This window comes from Peromyscus leucopus, chromosome 19 (assembly GCF_004664715.2).
Source record: "Peromyscus leucopus breed LL Stock chromosome 19, UCI_PerLeu_2.1, whole genome shotgun sequence".
NCBI classification, from domain to species: domain Eukaryota; kingdom Metazoa; phylum Chordata; class Mammalia; order Rodentia; family Cricetidae; genus Peromyscus; species Peromyscus leucopus.
This window is the reverse complement of record NC_051079.1, coordinates 65,011,416-65,027,719: the sequence shown is the minus strand read 5'-3', so window position 1 is coordinate 65,027,719 and position 16,304 is coordinate 65,011,416. Positions and strand designations below refer to the sequence as shown.

At 51.2% G+C, this 16,304-nt stretch overlaps 1 protein-coding gene across 3 annotated transcripts in view; it reads right to left on the bottom strand.

The window, feature by feature from the left end:
* Positions 1–16,304, bottom strand: part of Loxhd1 (lipoxygenase homology domains 1) — a 163,435-nt gene that overhangs the window by 30,396 nt on the left and 116,735 nt on the right. For 2 of the 3 annotated variants that reach the window (XM_037196946.1, XM_028872029.2), the window contains 8 exons: positions 15,450–15,659; positions 15,189–15,324; positions 13,189–13,397; positions 12,163–12,348; positions 8,954–9,081; positions 6,085–6,202; positions 4,438–4,612; positions 2,497–2,682 (listed from right to left, as the gene is read on the bottom strand). In XM_037196946.1, the coding sequence (XP_037052841.1) occupies positions 2,497–2,682; positions 4,438–4,612; positions 6,085–6,202; positions 8,954–9,081; positions 12,163–12,348; positions 13,189–13,397; positions 15,189–15,324; positions 15,450–15,659 (1,348 nt within the window). The remainder of the gene's footprint in view (positions 1–2,496; positions 2,683–4,437; positions 4,613–6,084; positions 6,203–8,953; positions 9,082–12,162; positions 12,349–13,188; positions 13,398–15,188; positions 15,325–15,449; positions 15,660–16,304) is intronic. The other variant, XM_028872028.2, reaches the window with a different exon arrangement.

Here is a 16,304-nt window from a genome sequence, read left to right as displayed (position 1 = left end):
TGGGTTGCCAAGGATCCCAACCCTTCCTCCTCAGCCACGTTGGTGCTGCTGCTTCTGAGGTGGAGGCTATGACAGAACAGGGTTGGAGTACTTGGGGTTCTGAGACATCTGGTTGTTCCTTTAGTGGGGAGCTAATGCTTACCCAGTTCCCACTGCATTCACACTCTCCTTCCATGCTGGCCCCACCAGTCTAGTCGGCTAGGTGTTTCTAATGGGGCCTGTGCAGACACACGCATGTGGCTTGGGGTTTGCACACCTGCCTTTAACTGAGCGAGTCACTGTGGCATGCCATGACAGGGGCTGAGCCTGATCTTTTGAAGTATCTGGGGCAGAATGTCTTAGAGGCCATGGATGGTATCATTCATTCATTCAGACTTTGGACTACCATCCAATGACTGATAGGATGATCATGGCAGATGGCAGTGGGGGAAAAAACTTGGGATCTTTGTGATGACTCCTCTGTGGAAGAGGAGAGATTTACTACGGATATGTGAGACAGTCTCACAGGTATGTGTCTCCCCACAGACTTGTGATGCCACCCGAGGTGACTGATCTCGATTTAAAACTGACTGTACCAGGAGGTTAACAAAGCACAGTCTTGGACCTAATGAATGAATTCAAAATGCGAACAGGTGTGTGGGAGGCGGTGGGACTGTGCTAGGTGTAGCCTGGTGGAGAAGAGTGGGTTGTTTGGGGGAAGCTATTGAAAGGCAAGAGCTTTGGCCCCTTCCTATATTCCTCTCTGCTTCTCTTGGCTGCTGTGAGATGAGCAACTTTCCTTGGCCACGCCCTTCCTCCATGATGATGTTCCTCACAAGGGGGCTGTCTGAGCAGGGACTAAAGGCTCTGGCCCTGATCCAGAAGAAATCCTTCCTCCCTTACTCAATTTTGTCAGATACTTCATCCCAGTGACAAGTGAGGAAGAAGAGTTCCTCAGCATTGCACCTTGTCAGGATGAGACCCCTACCTGTACACTCTGATGATGAAGCAAACAGGTAGAGGGTGATATCCCTCACGCCACCATCTCCCTTCCTGGCTCTCTGGCATGGGGGCAGTGAAGGTGCAGAATGATCAGCAGGATGGACATGGTGGGTGGAAACAACAACAGAATTCCTGCTGCGGATGCTGGCTGGTCCCTTTGCTGCTCTGTGGTCCTGGAGTGGACATCCTAAGGCCTTGATGTTCTTTGGTTACAGAGTAGAGTCAGTAACAAGTCTTGTTACATAAAGTCACAAGGCACACTGAATGATCAGAAGTCTGCAGCTCTCCCTAGCTCACAGGGTCCCAGGCCCACCAGGAACACATTAGATGTTCGGGTCACGAGTGACTGAATATGTACAGGAAACCTGACAACTGTGAAGTGCTGGGCAAGTCTTTATCATCACGTGATTGCTTTAAAGAGCAGTTGCTTTCTCTGCTCCATCTCGGTTTATTGCCGCATGGGAAATGCTTTGCCTGTCATCCCACATTGAAACGAATCAGTAACAGTGCTCCTCCTGGAAGCTCAGCCAGCACCTGAACTGGGTTTGTCAGCCATCAGCTGCATTGAGATCTGAGGAGGTGACGTGAGGCAGGCGGCCTCAGGACAGCTCTGTGGGAGGTGAGGGTACAGCAAGGGCACGAGAGGGCCGGGAGCGGACAGCTTGGGGGAAGCTGGTTTTGACTCCAGACACCAGAGGGGAGTTGGGGGAAGCAGCAAGCATGGAGGTGTGTAAGTCCGGTAACGAACCTTCAGCTCTGATATCCAGCAGGAGCGGCAGGTGCAAAGCCAGAGTAAAGAGATGCGATGCCCGCAGAGAGCAAAGCACTGGGCCAAGGAGTGGGGAGGCCATGGAAACCACTACAGCAATGGACACAGTATCCCTAAGCACCTCGGAGTTACTCACTTGGTTTGTGTCTTGCTTACATTTATAAGTGAATACAGCTACATTTAGACTCAGGGTTGTCAGACTGATAGAAAGTCTGTAGGAAGTGGACTCGGTGAGATTTCTTCCTTCCTTCCTTCCTTCTTTCCTCCCTCCCTCCCTCCCTCCCTCCCTCCCTCCCTCCCTTCCTTCCTTCCTTCCTTCCTTTCTCCCTCCCTTCCTTTCTTCCCTCCCTCCTCTCTGCTCCCCCGTCTCCATTCCAGGAATAGAATACAGGGCCTTGCTCATGCTAAGCTACACTTGAGCTACTAACCCAGCCCAATCCCTTTTCTTCTTATTTTTTATGCCCGAACTAAGTAGAATTCATACTCTGATATTGCAAAAGTGAAGACCCATTAACCGCCTCCCCCCACCCCCAGGGAGAAAGCAGGAGGAACTAAGCTCCAGGCATAAGAACGGCCTAGGAACACAGGACCTCTAATGGATGCCCCCCCCCAAATGGTACAATCCATGGCTGAATTGCCTTCCTGCTGGGGTAGGCAGGGTCTACTCGCCTAGAGAGGCAGAGGACCGGGGAGCACTCTCCCAGGAAGTGCTACCCTCTGCCGCCCTGGTGCCAGGCAGTAGCTACCTTTGTTGTCATGCCAGACCCTCAGCTTGCAGAGGTGGCCGAGGCTCAGCATGTCAGAGAAGTTGAAGGTGTCTGTGTTGTTCCGCTCAAACTTGTTCCAGTTGGCCGACTGCTTCAGGGCCAGGGTCCCGCTGTCCCCGTTCTCCCCAAAGATGATGATGAACACATTGGCATCCGTGCCTGCTCCTGGGAAATACACAGGCGAGGCTCTGGGAACCGGCATCTCTTCACAAAGCCCTCTGCTCTGGCCTTATTCCCAGATTCCTGGAGCACAGGGAGACAGAGTCTAGAGCCCATGAAACTAGGGGTAAGGACCAGAAAGGCCAGAAGTGGTCTGGACCTCTTAGGTGTTACAGGGAACCATGGAGTTGGCCTGGTCTAGCTACCTTGAGAGACACGCATTATAGGTTTTTCAGGTTAGAGTCCATAACTCCTAGGGTACTGTGTGCCTTTAAATTTCTAAGAAACTGAGGACTCCCTCAGGAAGTGAAGCTTTCAGGATGCCCTGTGATTCTCTGTGTCCCCTAAATGTCAATGAAGCACATGGAAGCTCGACAGGTCAACTGGTCTTAGACGTTAATCATGTGTACCTTGTGTAACTTGCAAACATCATCATATCCTGGCAACTTCCATTGTATTGATAGTGGCCACTGCAATTATATTCTGTTTCTGATAAGATTATAAAGCTGGGAATAAACTTGTCTCAGCCTCAGTCTTGCTGAGACCCCCTCCATCTCGGTCTGGTTAAGAGTCATTTCTCATTGGCCATATCAGGTAGCCCTGGCCCAGTAAGTAAGTGCTGATGCTTACAAGGTGTCCAATTCTATCCCCCACTTTCTCTTTGCATGTTGCAATTACTGTTGGTCTAACTGCAATCAGAGTAACATGAATGCTTAGTAAAAAACTACACCTGTTCCCAGGGAAGTGCTTCAAACAGGCATTGGCCACTGTTAAGAAGCCAGAGGTCCTGGAAGAGGTATCTGTGAGGCTGCTATGCCACACATCTGTTGCTACTCACAAACTTCATTATTCTCCCAAGAGCACACCATGAAGGAATGAAAAGAGGACCTTCAAAGCATGTAGACACTGGGAATTTCAAGCAATAAAGAGGAAGGTCCACTATGGGGAGAAAGGGAGAAGGAACATGCTAGAAACAAACTCTGCCAGATTTACTGACCCATCTCTTTGGCAAACTGCTCTGTTGAAAGTGAACGCTATCATGATCAATGAGTCATCTATGGTGGATGTGAATGAGTCTGCCAAATTCTTCTTAATGGTCCTTGGAGAGAGGCCTTGGCTAGAGGAGAGAAGGTAGGAGGCACTGTTTCCTGACTTGATGAGAGGCATTCCCTCTCTTTGTTTAGAAGACCTTCCTCTGGGCATTCTACCAGCTCAATGGTTCTGTTTGTCTTTCTTGACTTAGACATCTTTCTGGAATGCTCCTGTGACTCTTGCTCAGATTTATATGGGTAAGGCTCCCTACTCTGGCTCCCCAGAAGTGCCTGAGCTGACATCTGTCTTGGCCTCACCTAATGGTGTGGTAACTCCACCGGATTGTCAGGTTTGTGGGGACCCTGGAGGTCACAGCTCTATCCCCAGGCCCCAGGCCAGAGTCAAACACAGATAACTGTGAGGTATGGACTGCCAAGGTGCAGAGCATTGGGATGAGAGGCACCCAGAAGTAGCAGGAAGCTGCAGGGCTCTGAGCCAAGCAGAGCCGGTGTCCCTGAAATTATCCTCTCCATTTCTGTGAGGGGACAGGGAAGAAACCAATTTGGCCACTGTGAGGAAATACTTTGTCTCCACAGAAAAGGACACACTGTGGAGATGATTTGGCCTCAGAAGGTTATGTGAAGAAAAATGCCCTGATCGGAAGCCAGTCTCAAGTCATGACTCAAGAGTGGAGGACAAGGGGACAGGAGGCAAGAGGCCACAACCTACCCAAGATGTCACTAGTCTTCACAGAGACTGTGTAGGAGGTCCACTCCATCATCTCCTCTCCGTCAATGACTGCACACATTTCACACACCAGTGTCTTCTTGCCCTTCCTTTGGGACAGCCAGTCTCCATAGTAGAACATGGTCAGATCTCCTGTGTCCATGTTCTTCAGCAGGATCTGGAGAGGGGCCATGCAGAAATACACTCTCTTACCCAAGTACCATTCCATGAACCCCCATCCCAAGCCCTCTGATTCAGACTCTTGGGTGTGGGAAGGGCTCTGCTTATGTGTTTTGCTGATAGTCCCATGTGATCTGAAAATTGGAGATGCATCTGAAAAGGCTTCCACAGCAATGCCTAGAATGTGTATAGAAAATGTTTGCTGAATCAAGCCATCGTCAGCCTGGGAACAGGACACTGACGTTTGCCAGGGTGGTGTGGATGCAATATTGTTGGCTCAGGGAAAGTCTGCAATGGCTACACGGGGGGAAGGGAGCTTGAGGAGAACCAGGACAGTTGGCCTTTGGTGAATGAAGGACAAGCTTGCAGAAGGGTTTTATTATAAACTAAACCATGTTCCTCCAATCCCGAGAGTGTATATTGAAGTCCCAATCATCAGTCTCAAGGTATGACTTTATTTAAACTAGAGTTATAATCAGTTAAGATGAGGTTCCAAGGTGGGCTCTAAGCAAAACAGGACAGGGGAATTTACACATGGAGATGTGTACATGGCGAGAGTGCGGTCTGGCAGCTGGGAGAGCTTGAGGACAGCCAAGGTCAGATCCTATGTGGAGTCTTGGGAGAGCACATGGCCTGTCCGTACCTTGATTGCTGCTCTTCTTCCCCACTGAATTCTGGAGCTTTGTTATATAGCTACAGGAAACTGTCTCACACTGTACAGGATGGTCACCCGACACCAGCGCCAGCCCATTTGACACTGGGGCATGCCTGTGGGGCTGTCATCTGTATCATTTGTTCTCATGAAAACATTGCAAGCCGAGCTGTGTGCTGGGAGCCCTCTGCTCCACAACAATGAGTGCCATGGCTGTCCTCTGGTGCCCTCTGTCAGGGCCCTACACGGCCAGGGGAGTTAAGCAAATGGTGGTGAGGAAACACAGCCATCTTCTTTCCTTGGGAGAAGTTGAGCCTGCGGCTGTGTGTGGTGTGTGGTGTGTGGTGTGTGGTGTGTGATGAAGGTGGGAGAGATTGAGACAAAACAGAGACTTCACGAATCTGTTTTTTTAAGTTTCTCATCATCCCCATCCAGGAAGCCCTCAGCCTGCCCGGGAGCCCAGGGATGGGCCAGAGAGAAGGCAGGGAGGAAGAAAGCTACCTCACAGTGTACAGGGACACAGAAAGCCCACCACCCACCCAGCTCTCGGTGCCTCAAGCCTGCTTCTCTCCTAATCCCTGCACATCTCTTGGTCCAGAGTATTAATCCGCCCCGAACCTTCCCTATCCTGGGCTCCGCCCACTGTGCTGTGTCCTCTGGAAGTAATTCAGCTCTTACTAGACACAAATAAAGCTTCATTCCCCGATTAATTCACACCAAAGTCCATGGTCAGGATAGCAGCATTCCAAGGTCACTTATAACCAACCCAATAGCATGGAGAAGAGGTGGGCAGGGACGGAGGGAGGGCATCCCATTACCCTCTCCAGGAACCACTCTGGCCGGCTACCCATGCCATCAATGCGGATGCGCATCTTGGTGAAGGGAGCGATATCCAGGATCTCCATGATGAAGGTATCATTTTGTTCCCGCTCAAACCTGGGGGTGGAGCAAAGAAGGGAAGCTGGTAAGCTGGCCCTGGCCATAGACCAGACACCTTATCACTGCCAGCAGGTCCCCAGCTGCCCATCTTTTGCTCCCCAGGCAGGATCCTAAAAGACTGGGTTAAGCAGGCTTGGCTGATAGACAGGGCCCTGAACCAAGAGCTGTCAGATTTGGGTTCTGTTCTCATCAGCTAGTTTCTCACCTTCCTTTCTGGGTCTGGAATCCCTCACTTGTAATCTGGGGAGGATGGCATCCCCCCACCATGATCTCACAAAGCTATCCCGGAGAGCAAATGGATGTGAAGCCAACTTTAAGGGTAAAACGAAGTTCACGCCGGAAAAGCTTCAGGTGGCAGTCTATGAGTGACAAGCCCTCCTGAAGGGTATGGCAGGTGGTACACTGCCCGACATCAGAAGACGGACTAGCCTCATTGCTCTGTGTGCAGCTGTGCAGCTGAGCGAGGTGGCCCTGGATTGGTCCGTATTCCCGCCAATCGTAGAGTGGCAGCAAATTGAAATTAGCATTGCTTTGGTGGCTGCGGCTCTCCTGTCCCACGCTGCACTGTCTCAGAGATGTCCTCTTTAGTCTTTGCCATTCTTGCCACAGGGCCTGACTGCTTGCTCAGCTGCAGACTGATTCAATGATGCTGTTCAAGGGCCCCTGGGGTGGCGCGGGTGCTCCCCAAGAGGCAGCTCCAGAGGGCAACTGTTGTGCTTCTTTGGGTACAAGACCACACCCTGTGCAGTGAGACCTGAGTACTACCAAGTGAGAGCAAGGCCTTCCTTGTCCAGGTCACCTCTCCTTTGAGTCCTTCAAGCCCCCCCACAGTTCCTCTGTCCATCTTGGCCACACAGATGTGTGTGTTTCTGGGGTGCTTCCTTACCCAGCCCCATGCTGTGTACGTGTCGCATGGCCAGGGCTCTTTCTGTCCTCATCTACCACCAAGATACCCCCAACAGGGCCTCTCAGACAAGGTGCAATGCCTCCTGGGAGCAGATGCAGCAAACAAGGCATGGTTCAGAGAGGAGATCTATGCCAGATTAAGCAGAAGATGCAGCTCCCCTCTCAGTATACCCTTCCGAGAGAGAAAGTCCTCTCACCTAACCAGGTCTCGGAGCGTTTATAGTGTGGTCACTCTTCTGACAGAACTGCAAGCCACAGTTCTAGAATTTGCTCCTGGGGATGCTGTCCCTCCTCCCCACCCTCCCTCCCATTAGCAATTAGACTCTGGGCACCTGCAGATTGGGTGGAACATAAGAACCAGAGAATCAGCTAGAGAAAATCCCAGAAATTGGCGTTGGGTGGGGCTTAGTGTTGGAACAGGGAGGAGAGACTAGTAGAGACCAAACATGCTAGGGGGCCATAGCCAGACCATGCCTAGGAATCAAGGCCAACCCACAGCCTCTTTGGCACCTGGCTCGTAATGGCCACTTGTTCAGCGACTCCCAACTTCCTGATTTGGTTCCACTTTCCCAGCTTAGGACCAAAGAGAGAAACACAAAGCTCTCTCTGTAATTCAGTCACATGAGATGCCCAGTTCTTCTCAGTGTGCCTCACTGTGCCTCAGGATGCTCCGCCATCCATCTTCCCACCTTACCCTATCTGACTGTCACCTGACCTCAGTGACAGCAGGCTTCAAGTGAGTAGCCTCGGCTCCCATTGGTGCTTCATTCATTCCCGAGCTTTCTGAGTTCAAGTCCAGGGGACCTTGGACTATTTGCCTCATCTCTCTGTGTCTCAGGACTTCACTATAGATGGGAGACACTAACAGTGCAGAGCCAAGGGGTTACCCTGAGCTACAATAGGTGCAGGGCTCTTTCAGCAGGGCCTGGCATGGAGTGGGTGCTCAACATCAGCCATTCCCAAGGCTGTCACCATGGGAACTGCATGACAAGAAGGTGGAAGTTCTAAGAGAGGGCAGGAAGGATCCTTACCAGACCCCAGGGATGGGCTGCTCTGTCTATGGGGAGAAACATCTGCCTGGTCCTCATCACTCCAGTAGCCCAGTACCCATCGTCACCTTCGTCACGACCATCATCACCCTCCCGGACCATTTGTTAATGTTTTAATAGCGGATCACTTTATTTTGCAGTCATCTTACACACAGAACAGTCACAGAAGTAGAATTCCATGCACCCCTCATGCTGCTTCTCCCACTGAGGGTTTCTCACATGGACAGCACATGGAACAGAACCCGGAAATGAACAAGATGCAGTAATGTCAACCTTAAGGTGAACATATTTGAGAGACCAGATGGGTGAACAAAAGAAGGAAAGAACTGGGTGGGAGAGATGGTTTAGAGGCTAAGAATGCTGGCCGCTGTTCCAGAAGACCAGGGTTCTATTCCCAGCCTCCACATGGGAGTCCACAACTATCTGTAGCTCCAGTCCCAGCGTATCCAATACCCTCTCCTGGTCTCCATGGGCACTAGGCACCCAAGTGGTGGCACATAAACATAACATGCAGGTTAAACACTCATGCACATAAAATAAGATGAATTGGTTTTTGTTTGCTTGTTTTAAGGAGGAAAATTGCTATGGCTTTGGTAGTCAAGGAAGACTTCCTGGAGGGAGGATATTTACCTGGCTCTTGAAAGAAAAAAAGTATTGGAAAAGAGCAACCAAGGTAAAGCAACTCGGAGGCCTTGTGGTGTACAGTGGGTAGGACAGAGCCAGTCTGGCTGAGGACCAAGTTAGGTGGAGGGTGGATGTGAGCAGGGCGAGGGGTCAAGCCTCATCTGGGTACCTGGCCTTCTTTTTGTCCAGCTGCACCTCCTCTGTGCTCCCGTTGATGCCATAGAGGGTCATAAAGATATTGGAGTCAGTGCCTCCACCGACCACGTCACCAGTCCAGACTGTCATCTCATAAAGCACCTGCCACGAGAGGGACACGTTCCTGACTCCCAGCTCCAACCACAAAACCACCCATCCGAGCTCAGTGTCCCAGGGAAAAGAGACACTCCTTCAAGCCCTGCAGCTCTGAGCAGAGTCTAGCACACTTGACTGGACTTGTCTGAGGAAACAGAGCCAGGCCAGCCTCTCCTGGTCCCACCACGCTCACCCAGCCGGAGTGGGGTGGGGCGTGGGGGCTCTGGCAGAGACACGGCAGGCAATGGATTTCACTACTTCTCTGTGAGCCCATCCATGTGTGTGCATGCTAAGGCAGGACAGTGGTCTTGGGAGCATTCAGAGCTGCACCCAAATCCAGGTCTGCCTGTAGCTAGAGTTTTCCTGCCTTGCCCACAGTCAGGACAAATCTTTGTCACCTGCCAGTCCCACAGCTGCTCAGACCCAACCAAGTAAACACAGAGACTTACATTGCTTACAAACTGTATGGCTGTGCCAGGCTTCTTGCTAACTGTTCTTATATCTTAAATTAATCCATTTCCATAAATCTATACCTTGCCATGTGGCTGGTGGCTTACCGGCATCTTCACATGCGGCTTATCATGGCTTCGGCTGGCAGTGTTTCTCTGCCTCAGCCTTCTGCTTCCCAGAACTCTCCTCTCTTCTTGTCCCACCTACTTCCTGCCTGGCCACTGGCCAATCAGTGTTTTATTTATTGACCAATAAGAGCAATTTGACATACAGACCATCCCACAGCACTGCCCTCCATCAGCTTTTTACCTGGGACAGATGTGGGGACACTCCTTGTAGAGTCATGAGATACATAGGTGGCTCAGATACTGTTGGTGCTGGCGCAGGGCCTGTATGGCTTTACAAGTGTATGCTATGGTGTCGCGTGTATGATACAGCCATACATGTATACAGTATGGCACCATCTGTGTGGTACGGTGCCATGGGTATGATATGGCACTATGTGTATGACAAGGCCATGCATGTGTGGGTACTGCAGTGGTTGTAAGTGTCCCTGACTTCCTGCCACAGCCAGCTTGCCCCTGATGTCTGTGAGCAAGGAATGCCATGGTGAGGAGGGTGACCTGGAGAGTTCTGCCTCAAGCCATGTGTGAAGTGAGCATTACCTGTTCATCCAATTCCCACTTTAGATTGGGATTTTTTTCTCCTGGAGGACCAGATTCCCTTTCTCTGCAGGCCCTGGAGGGAGGGCAGAGCTCGCCCTTCCCGGGTGTGTCTGAGTTGAAGCACTTTGGAGGCTCTTCCTGAGAGGTGGCTTTGGGTGGAGGTATCGCCTGTGTGCTGGATCCTGGGGTCCTGGTTTTTAATCATCCCTTCATGACAGGTGCCCACAGATCAACAAGCAGCTCTGAGAGTTTGGGACAGGTGGAGAGACAGCAAACCTGTCCTTTCCCAGCAACTGCCTAATCCCCATGCTCTTCCGGGGTCTTGGACTGTGAACTGTGCTGTGTGGCTGTGGTCACATCCGGGCCACTGTTCCAGATAGGTGTTTTTTGTTGTTGTTTGTTTGTTTGTTTGTTTTGGCAGTACCTGGACTCTTCTCCAGGGCAGGACAACGTCAGGAGTAGCATGGGAGAGCTTGGCTCACAGCAGAGCACAGGGCATCATTGTGGAACATGGGCAGGTAGGCCTAGGGGAATTACGGGGAGCAGGCAGAGACCTGGCCCCTTCTTGCTCTTATCCACACAGGCACGAAACATAGAAAGGTCAAAGTGAGGGGGTTGATGGCTCGGAAGAGACCAGCTTCTGAGGTCGTGCCCTGCTAGCCCCTGTGTTCTGTGTTCCTCATTCTCTCCATTCACAGACACATGTCTCTCTGGGTCATTGGAGTGCTTCCAAAGGAGAGATGGAAGCAGGGTTCCTGTCATGATGGCCGGTGTCCTGGAGAGAGGCCAGTTCAAAGGGCCCTGCAGCTTGTCTAAGTGGCTCGCCTGTGTTCTTTGCTCTGTGAATGGCGGGGTGTGGATCTTCATTTTCCCAGACTGAGCTGGGAGGAGCTGGGGTGGCGTGAGTCAGGGGCATGCCTCAAAGACACACAGAGGCTGGGAAGTGGGTCAGGGCAGAAGTCCCGGATAAGCAGCAGGTTCACCCACACTATCCATCAGCCACAAAGGAAGATGTCTGTGTTATAGAAAGTGCCCCCCATGTCCCCGCAGGGGATGGGCCAGCACATGCACTATTTCCTGTGAAGGATCTTGGGGTGTAGAGTACAGCCCTTCTTGGGGCGTGGGGTGCAGACTATATCCCCTCTTGCTGCTCCCATCACAGAACAGGCACGCCTTCTTGGCATTGACCTTGATAGATGGCCTGACTGAATAGAGCTGGGCTGCTGTTGGCCCCACAGCTCAATTGGAAGAAAGAGAAGCACAGGGGTGACCGGGAGGCCTCTGGATTACCAACTAGATGTTTGACTGTGGGCTACCTGCCCCCTGCCCCTGCCCCCTGCCCCCTGCCTCCTGCCCCCTGTCCCCTGTCTCCTGCCCCCTGTCCCCTGTCCCCTGTCTCCTGCACCCTGTCTCCTGCCCCCTGTCTCCTGCCCCCTGCCCCCTGCCTCCTGCCTCCTGTCTCCTGCCTGACACTGACCACCGGCTCATGTGACCCTTTAGACAGAAAGTAAAACTCCTGTCCTCTTGGATTTTCCAGCTACAATGGGTCGTGTGACCAGTGCTGCTATACTGTGAGATCCAGAGGGCCCCAGTCTCTGGGGTCCTTTGCTCCTGATGCTATGCTGTGGGCATGGAGAGTAATGACAACGTACATCTGGGCAGAGCTGATGCCGTCCAAAGCTCTTCAGGGACTGTTAGTGATCTCATTAGTTTTGGCCAAAACTGAGCACAGAACAGGCAATGGAGGGAAATCTTATTTGCATGTGGCATAGGAGAAGACCAAGGCCCAGAGACAACCAGGAGAGTGCCCTGATGTCACACAGCAGCAGACCAAAAGAGAGCAGTCTCCCAGCTTGAGATGAGTCCAACTGTCTTCCCAGGCTATAGCTTCTGCCAGTATCCCAGTGACGACTCTCCTATACCCCTCACTTTCGTCTTTCTTGTGTCCCCCACTTGCAGGGTGCACACATACCTTCACCCCAATGTTCACCACCATGGCATCCAGGAGGTCAAAGACGCGGGAGGTGACGCCATCGCCTCGGTCCTTCGCAAGCCAACAGTTGCAGCGTAGTGTGTATTTGGTACCCTGGGTGGGCACTGCCAAGCACAGCTCCTCTACCAGCCAGCAGCTCTCGGGGGAGGCTCCATCATGGCCCAGCTGTGAGGTACACATCCCTGTGAGGATCTGGGCAGAGCTGAGAGAAAAGTAGTCTTCCCTGCTCAGTGGCCGCTACCTGTCTTGTGCTCTCACCCTCAATGGTTCCTCCCGATATGCTGGACACTCACTGGCCAGGGGACGTTCCTTGGAGGAGAGGCGATTGAACAGGTCTTTGGGCTAATCAAAACAGGACCCCGGGTGGGCCTGACCTCCTGAGGTGAGCTCTTTAAGAGAGAATATGGATGCTAGGGCTGGAAGAAGTCAGAGACGTTTGAAATGAGAGAGATCGTGTCTCCTACTAGCCTAGATCAAGAACACTGACTGGTTTTGGTGAGCGCCTCAAGGCAGGGACTGACACCAAAGAACCAAAGACCTCACTCCTACAGCAGGAAGAGAATGAATCTGGACAACAGCTAGTTGGCTTGGAGAAGGACGGAGGCTCAAGAAAATATCATAGACCCGGTCACACTTTGCTCTCGACTCAGGAGCCCTTAAAAGTCTCAGCTAGACTCCTGATCCAGGATAGTGCACGTACCTGAGTTGTTTTCAGTCACCAATTTGATGGTAATTTGTTACACAGCAATGAGAAAATAAGAACACAGGGTATCTACTGAATGAGCAGGAAATGGGGAACTTGAGGTCTCACACACACACACACACACACACACACACACACCTGCCACTGATGGTGGAGGCTGGACAGCTGCCTCTAACTCAGAGGGGCTCCTGGTCTTTGTTCTATTCTGTCTGCTCTCAGCTCCCCACCCCCACCTGCTGACCAGTTTTTTTTTTTTTCACTTCCCAGGGGCAGTCACCATCATGGGGATCCAGGGCCATCACCTCTATTTTCTTGATGATGCCCACATCCAAGCCACCAACGTAGAACTCTTCCACAGAGCCACAGCTGAAGCCTCGCTTCCCCTGAGGATAGTCCAGCCAGATGCGGTTGCTGCGCTCATCATCTTCCCCGATGAGCAAGACGAAGGCCCGGCTGTCCGTGGCTGCATCCTTGTGCTTCCCAGTGGTCACTGACACGTAGTAGGGAATCACTGCAAGAGACGGAGTGAACGCCACAGCGGGACCCATGGGCAAAGGTGCTGTCCTGTGCGCTTGGGGACTTGAAATGACCTTGGGAGGGCTGTCTCCTTCCTTCCTTGCTCAGAGACCAAGTACGACAAAGCCTTCCAGATAGGCTGCAAGTTCATGGTGCTGTGCGTCTACTCTCTAGGCATGAGGCAGTCAGTCATGCCCAATGGGAAGAGCCAAGAGAGTGTTCTTGTATCCCCTGGAGTGTCAAGCTTCTGAAAGCCTGATTGGCCAGTTATCTTACTTGACTCTTTCCCTACCAGGCAAGGAAGCATAAAGGCAACTTTCTACCAGGTCTGGGGGTTACATGCCCCAAACACTAACACTAACTGTTGAGAAGGCAGGCCTCACAGAAAGTGGAAATTGGGGGATATTAACCCAAGTGTCTTATACCTGCAACACAGCTGAGGGAAATCCTAGAGGCATCCATTTCCAAACCAAACCAGTTAGGGTGGTCAGCAGACAAAATCACTTAGGTCATGTAGCTTAGATTCTAAACATCTGTCAAAACCCATTTTCCTTCCACTAGAGGTGGTTCAATAGGCAAGCCGGAGATTGCTGCATGGGATTCTGGGGTAATTGTTTTAAGGTTGGCTCTCCTGGAAGGAATGCCCTTTTATCCATTCTGCCGAGGTTATGGATGTGATGTGTGGTACTTCAGCTCTCATCTTGGAAGGTGACCTTGGGTGGCCTTCAACATAGGAGCCTTTTATGAAGTTTTAGAGTGAGCAAGTTGTAGGAACCTAACTCCCTGGGCATCCCAGAGCTGTTGTGTTAGCTTTAGATAGCTTGCCTTTGAATTTTTATGTACTAGAAAAATTCTGAAGCTGTTTAGGTCACTGTCTCCAGGTCCCTGTCATTTGCAGTCAGGAACCAACAAGTTAAGAACCTGTCTTCTGGCCTGTTGTCCCAGCTAACAGGAAACATGGCCGTGCTACAGTAGACTTAGGTTGTGTATCTCTCAGAGCTGTCCAGACCAGCCTCTCCTGGCTGGAGTCACTAGTGTGGGACTCTTTACCAGCATATGCCTTGTTTAGCTCCCTTGGCCTCTCCACAGGTGATCCCAGGACAGCAACTTTGTAGAGTAAGAAGGTGGCATGTAGATAGAATGTCAATCTCTGCTGGCCCTATAGACCTACGCCATGCTTTCCTAGAGGGAGACATCATGCTCATGACACTCTTAAATCTAAGAAGGCAGGGTTTTTAAATGTTCAGGAAGTAAGCATAGTATGGCCTTATCTCAAAAATATGATTGGTGAAATGAATTTCTCTAGGAGTTAGGATACTGCTTCATGGAGGAAATAGGCACAAAGAATCTATCCAAAGCTGGGTTTATTGTCAGAATGGATTTTAAGTTCCCAAATAACAGCTTGGAACCTCTTTCCTGAATACCAGTACATACTACATCACACTTTGGGTGGCAGATTTCCACAGCTGGTTCTGCTATCTGTTGGGTTATCCCAACTTACCTGGCCAGAAATCATGTTCTAAGAGTCTGGGTGAAGGCAGAGTTCAGGACAATACTCTTCTGGTGGATGAAGGAAACCATCACCAAAACTCTATCCATTGCTTCATTTGGAGGGAGTTCCTCTCTGCCTGCTCACCTCACAGAGCTGCTGTACATGTGGACACTGCAAAGTGCAAAGCTCAAGACCCACTTCACCAGTAACAGTGAGACTGTAACCAGAGCCTGTCTGAGAACACTTTAAAGTCTGTGCCTGTTCATCTTCCAAAGAGCTCCCTGCTCTGCTTACCAGGGCCATCCTGAACATAGTCAGCCATGGGTCCTGTCACTGTGGCAATGTCCACATCTGCCATCTTGGAACTCAGGGCAATCTCCCAGAAGTCAGCGGGGCTGCTGCAGTTGCTACTGCGGTCCCCGGTGTACTCCTGCAAGGAAAAGCACAGCCTGGGCTCACTGCAGCTCAGGCACCTTCCACTCCAAGGATCTTCCCTGGGCATAAAAGGGACAAGAGGCTGTGGTTGCATGGAGGTCCCAGTATCCCTTGTGGTACCTTCTCATAAAAGAGCCTCTCCAGCCGCCCATCCTCCTTCTTCAGGGATAGCCAGCGCCCACACAGGAATAGAAACTCGTCCTCATTGGTGTCATTCCAGATCTCCACCTTCTCCACATACCAGTCTGCACACCATTTGGTATTGTCATGGCGGAGCTTGATCTTGTAGATGACACCCAGGTCAGCGGCCTCAATGATGAAGGTGTCGGCCTAGAGAGTCCAAGTATGGGGACTTAGCAGGGACACCTCACTTTAAGCCCCACCAACCACATCCTCCTAATTACTGGGTTGGGGATCCACTTTAGAACCAAATTAAAGTCCAAGTTCAAGGTTCCCTTCCTCACTGCCCCCATTATACATTCCATTCCTGCATGCCACTCCTTAGGGAAAACTGCCTTTGCCTAGACTTTTCCTGGGATGAGCCTGTGGGTATTTGAAAAAAGTGTTTCACAAACTGTGTGAAATGCTTGAAGGCTATGACCAATGCAGATGAGGGATATTGGCCCATTTCTGTTAACCAGAAACTGCAACCATTGAGTTCACTGGAGTCAAATTGAGCACACCCTCCACTTGGTTGCCTCTGTGTGAAAGGAAGATCTTAACATGTGCACAAGAGTGTTTGCAGCAGGACAGCTCTAATAGAGGGAAATAGAGGCCATCTGGGGCCTCACCCCTTTGGGAACAGCAGAGTAACTATGGGGCAACATTCTCCACGGAGTGGATCTGTGTGTGGTTACAAAGAAGAACCAGCCCCATCTCCGTTTGAATATCGTGGTGTAGAAAGAGTTCCACTGCATCCCACTGAAATGCCAAAGGCAAGATGAGAGGCATTCACAGTACTGTGCCTCATAGGCA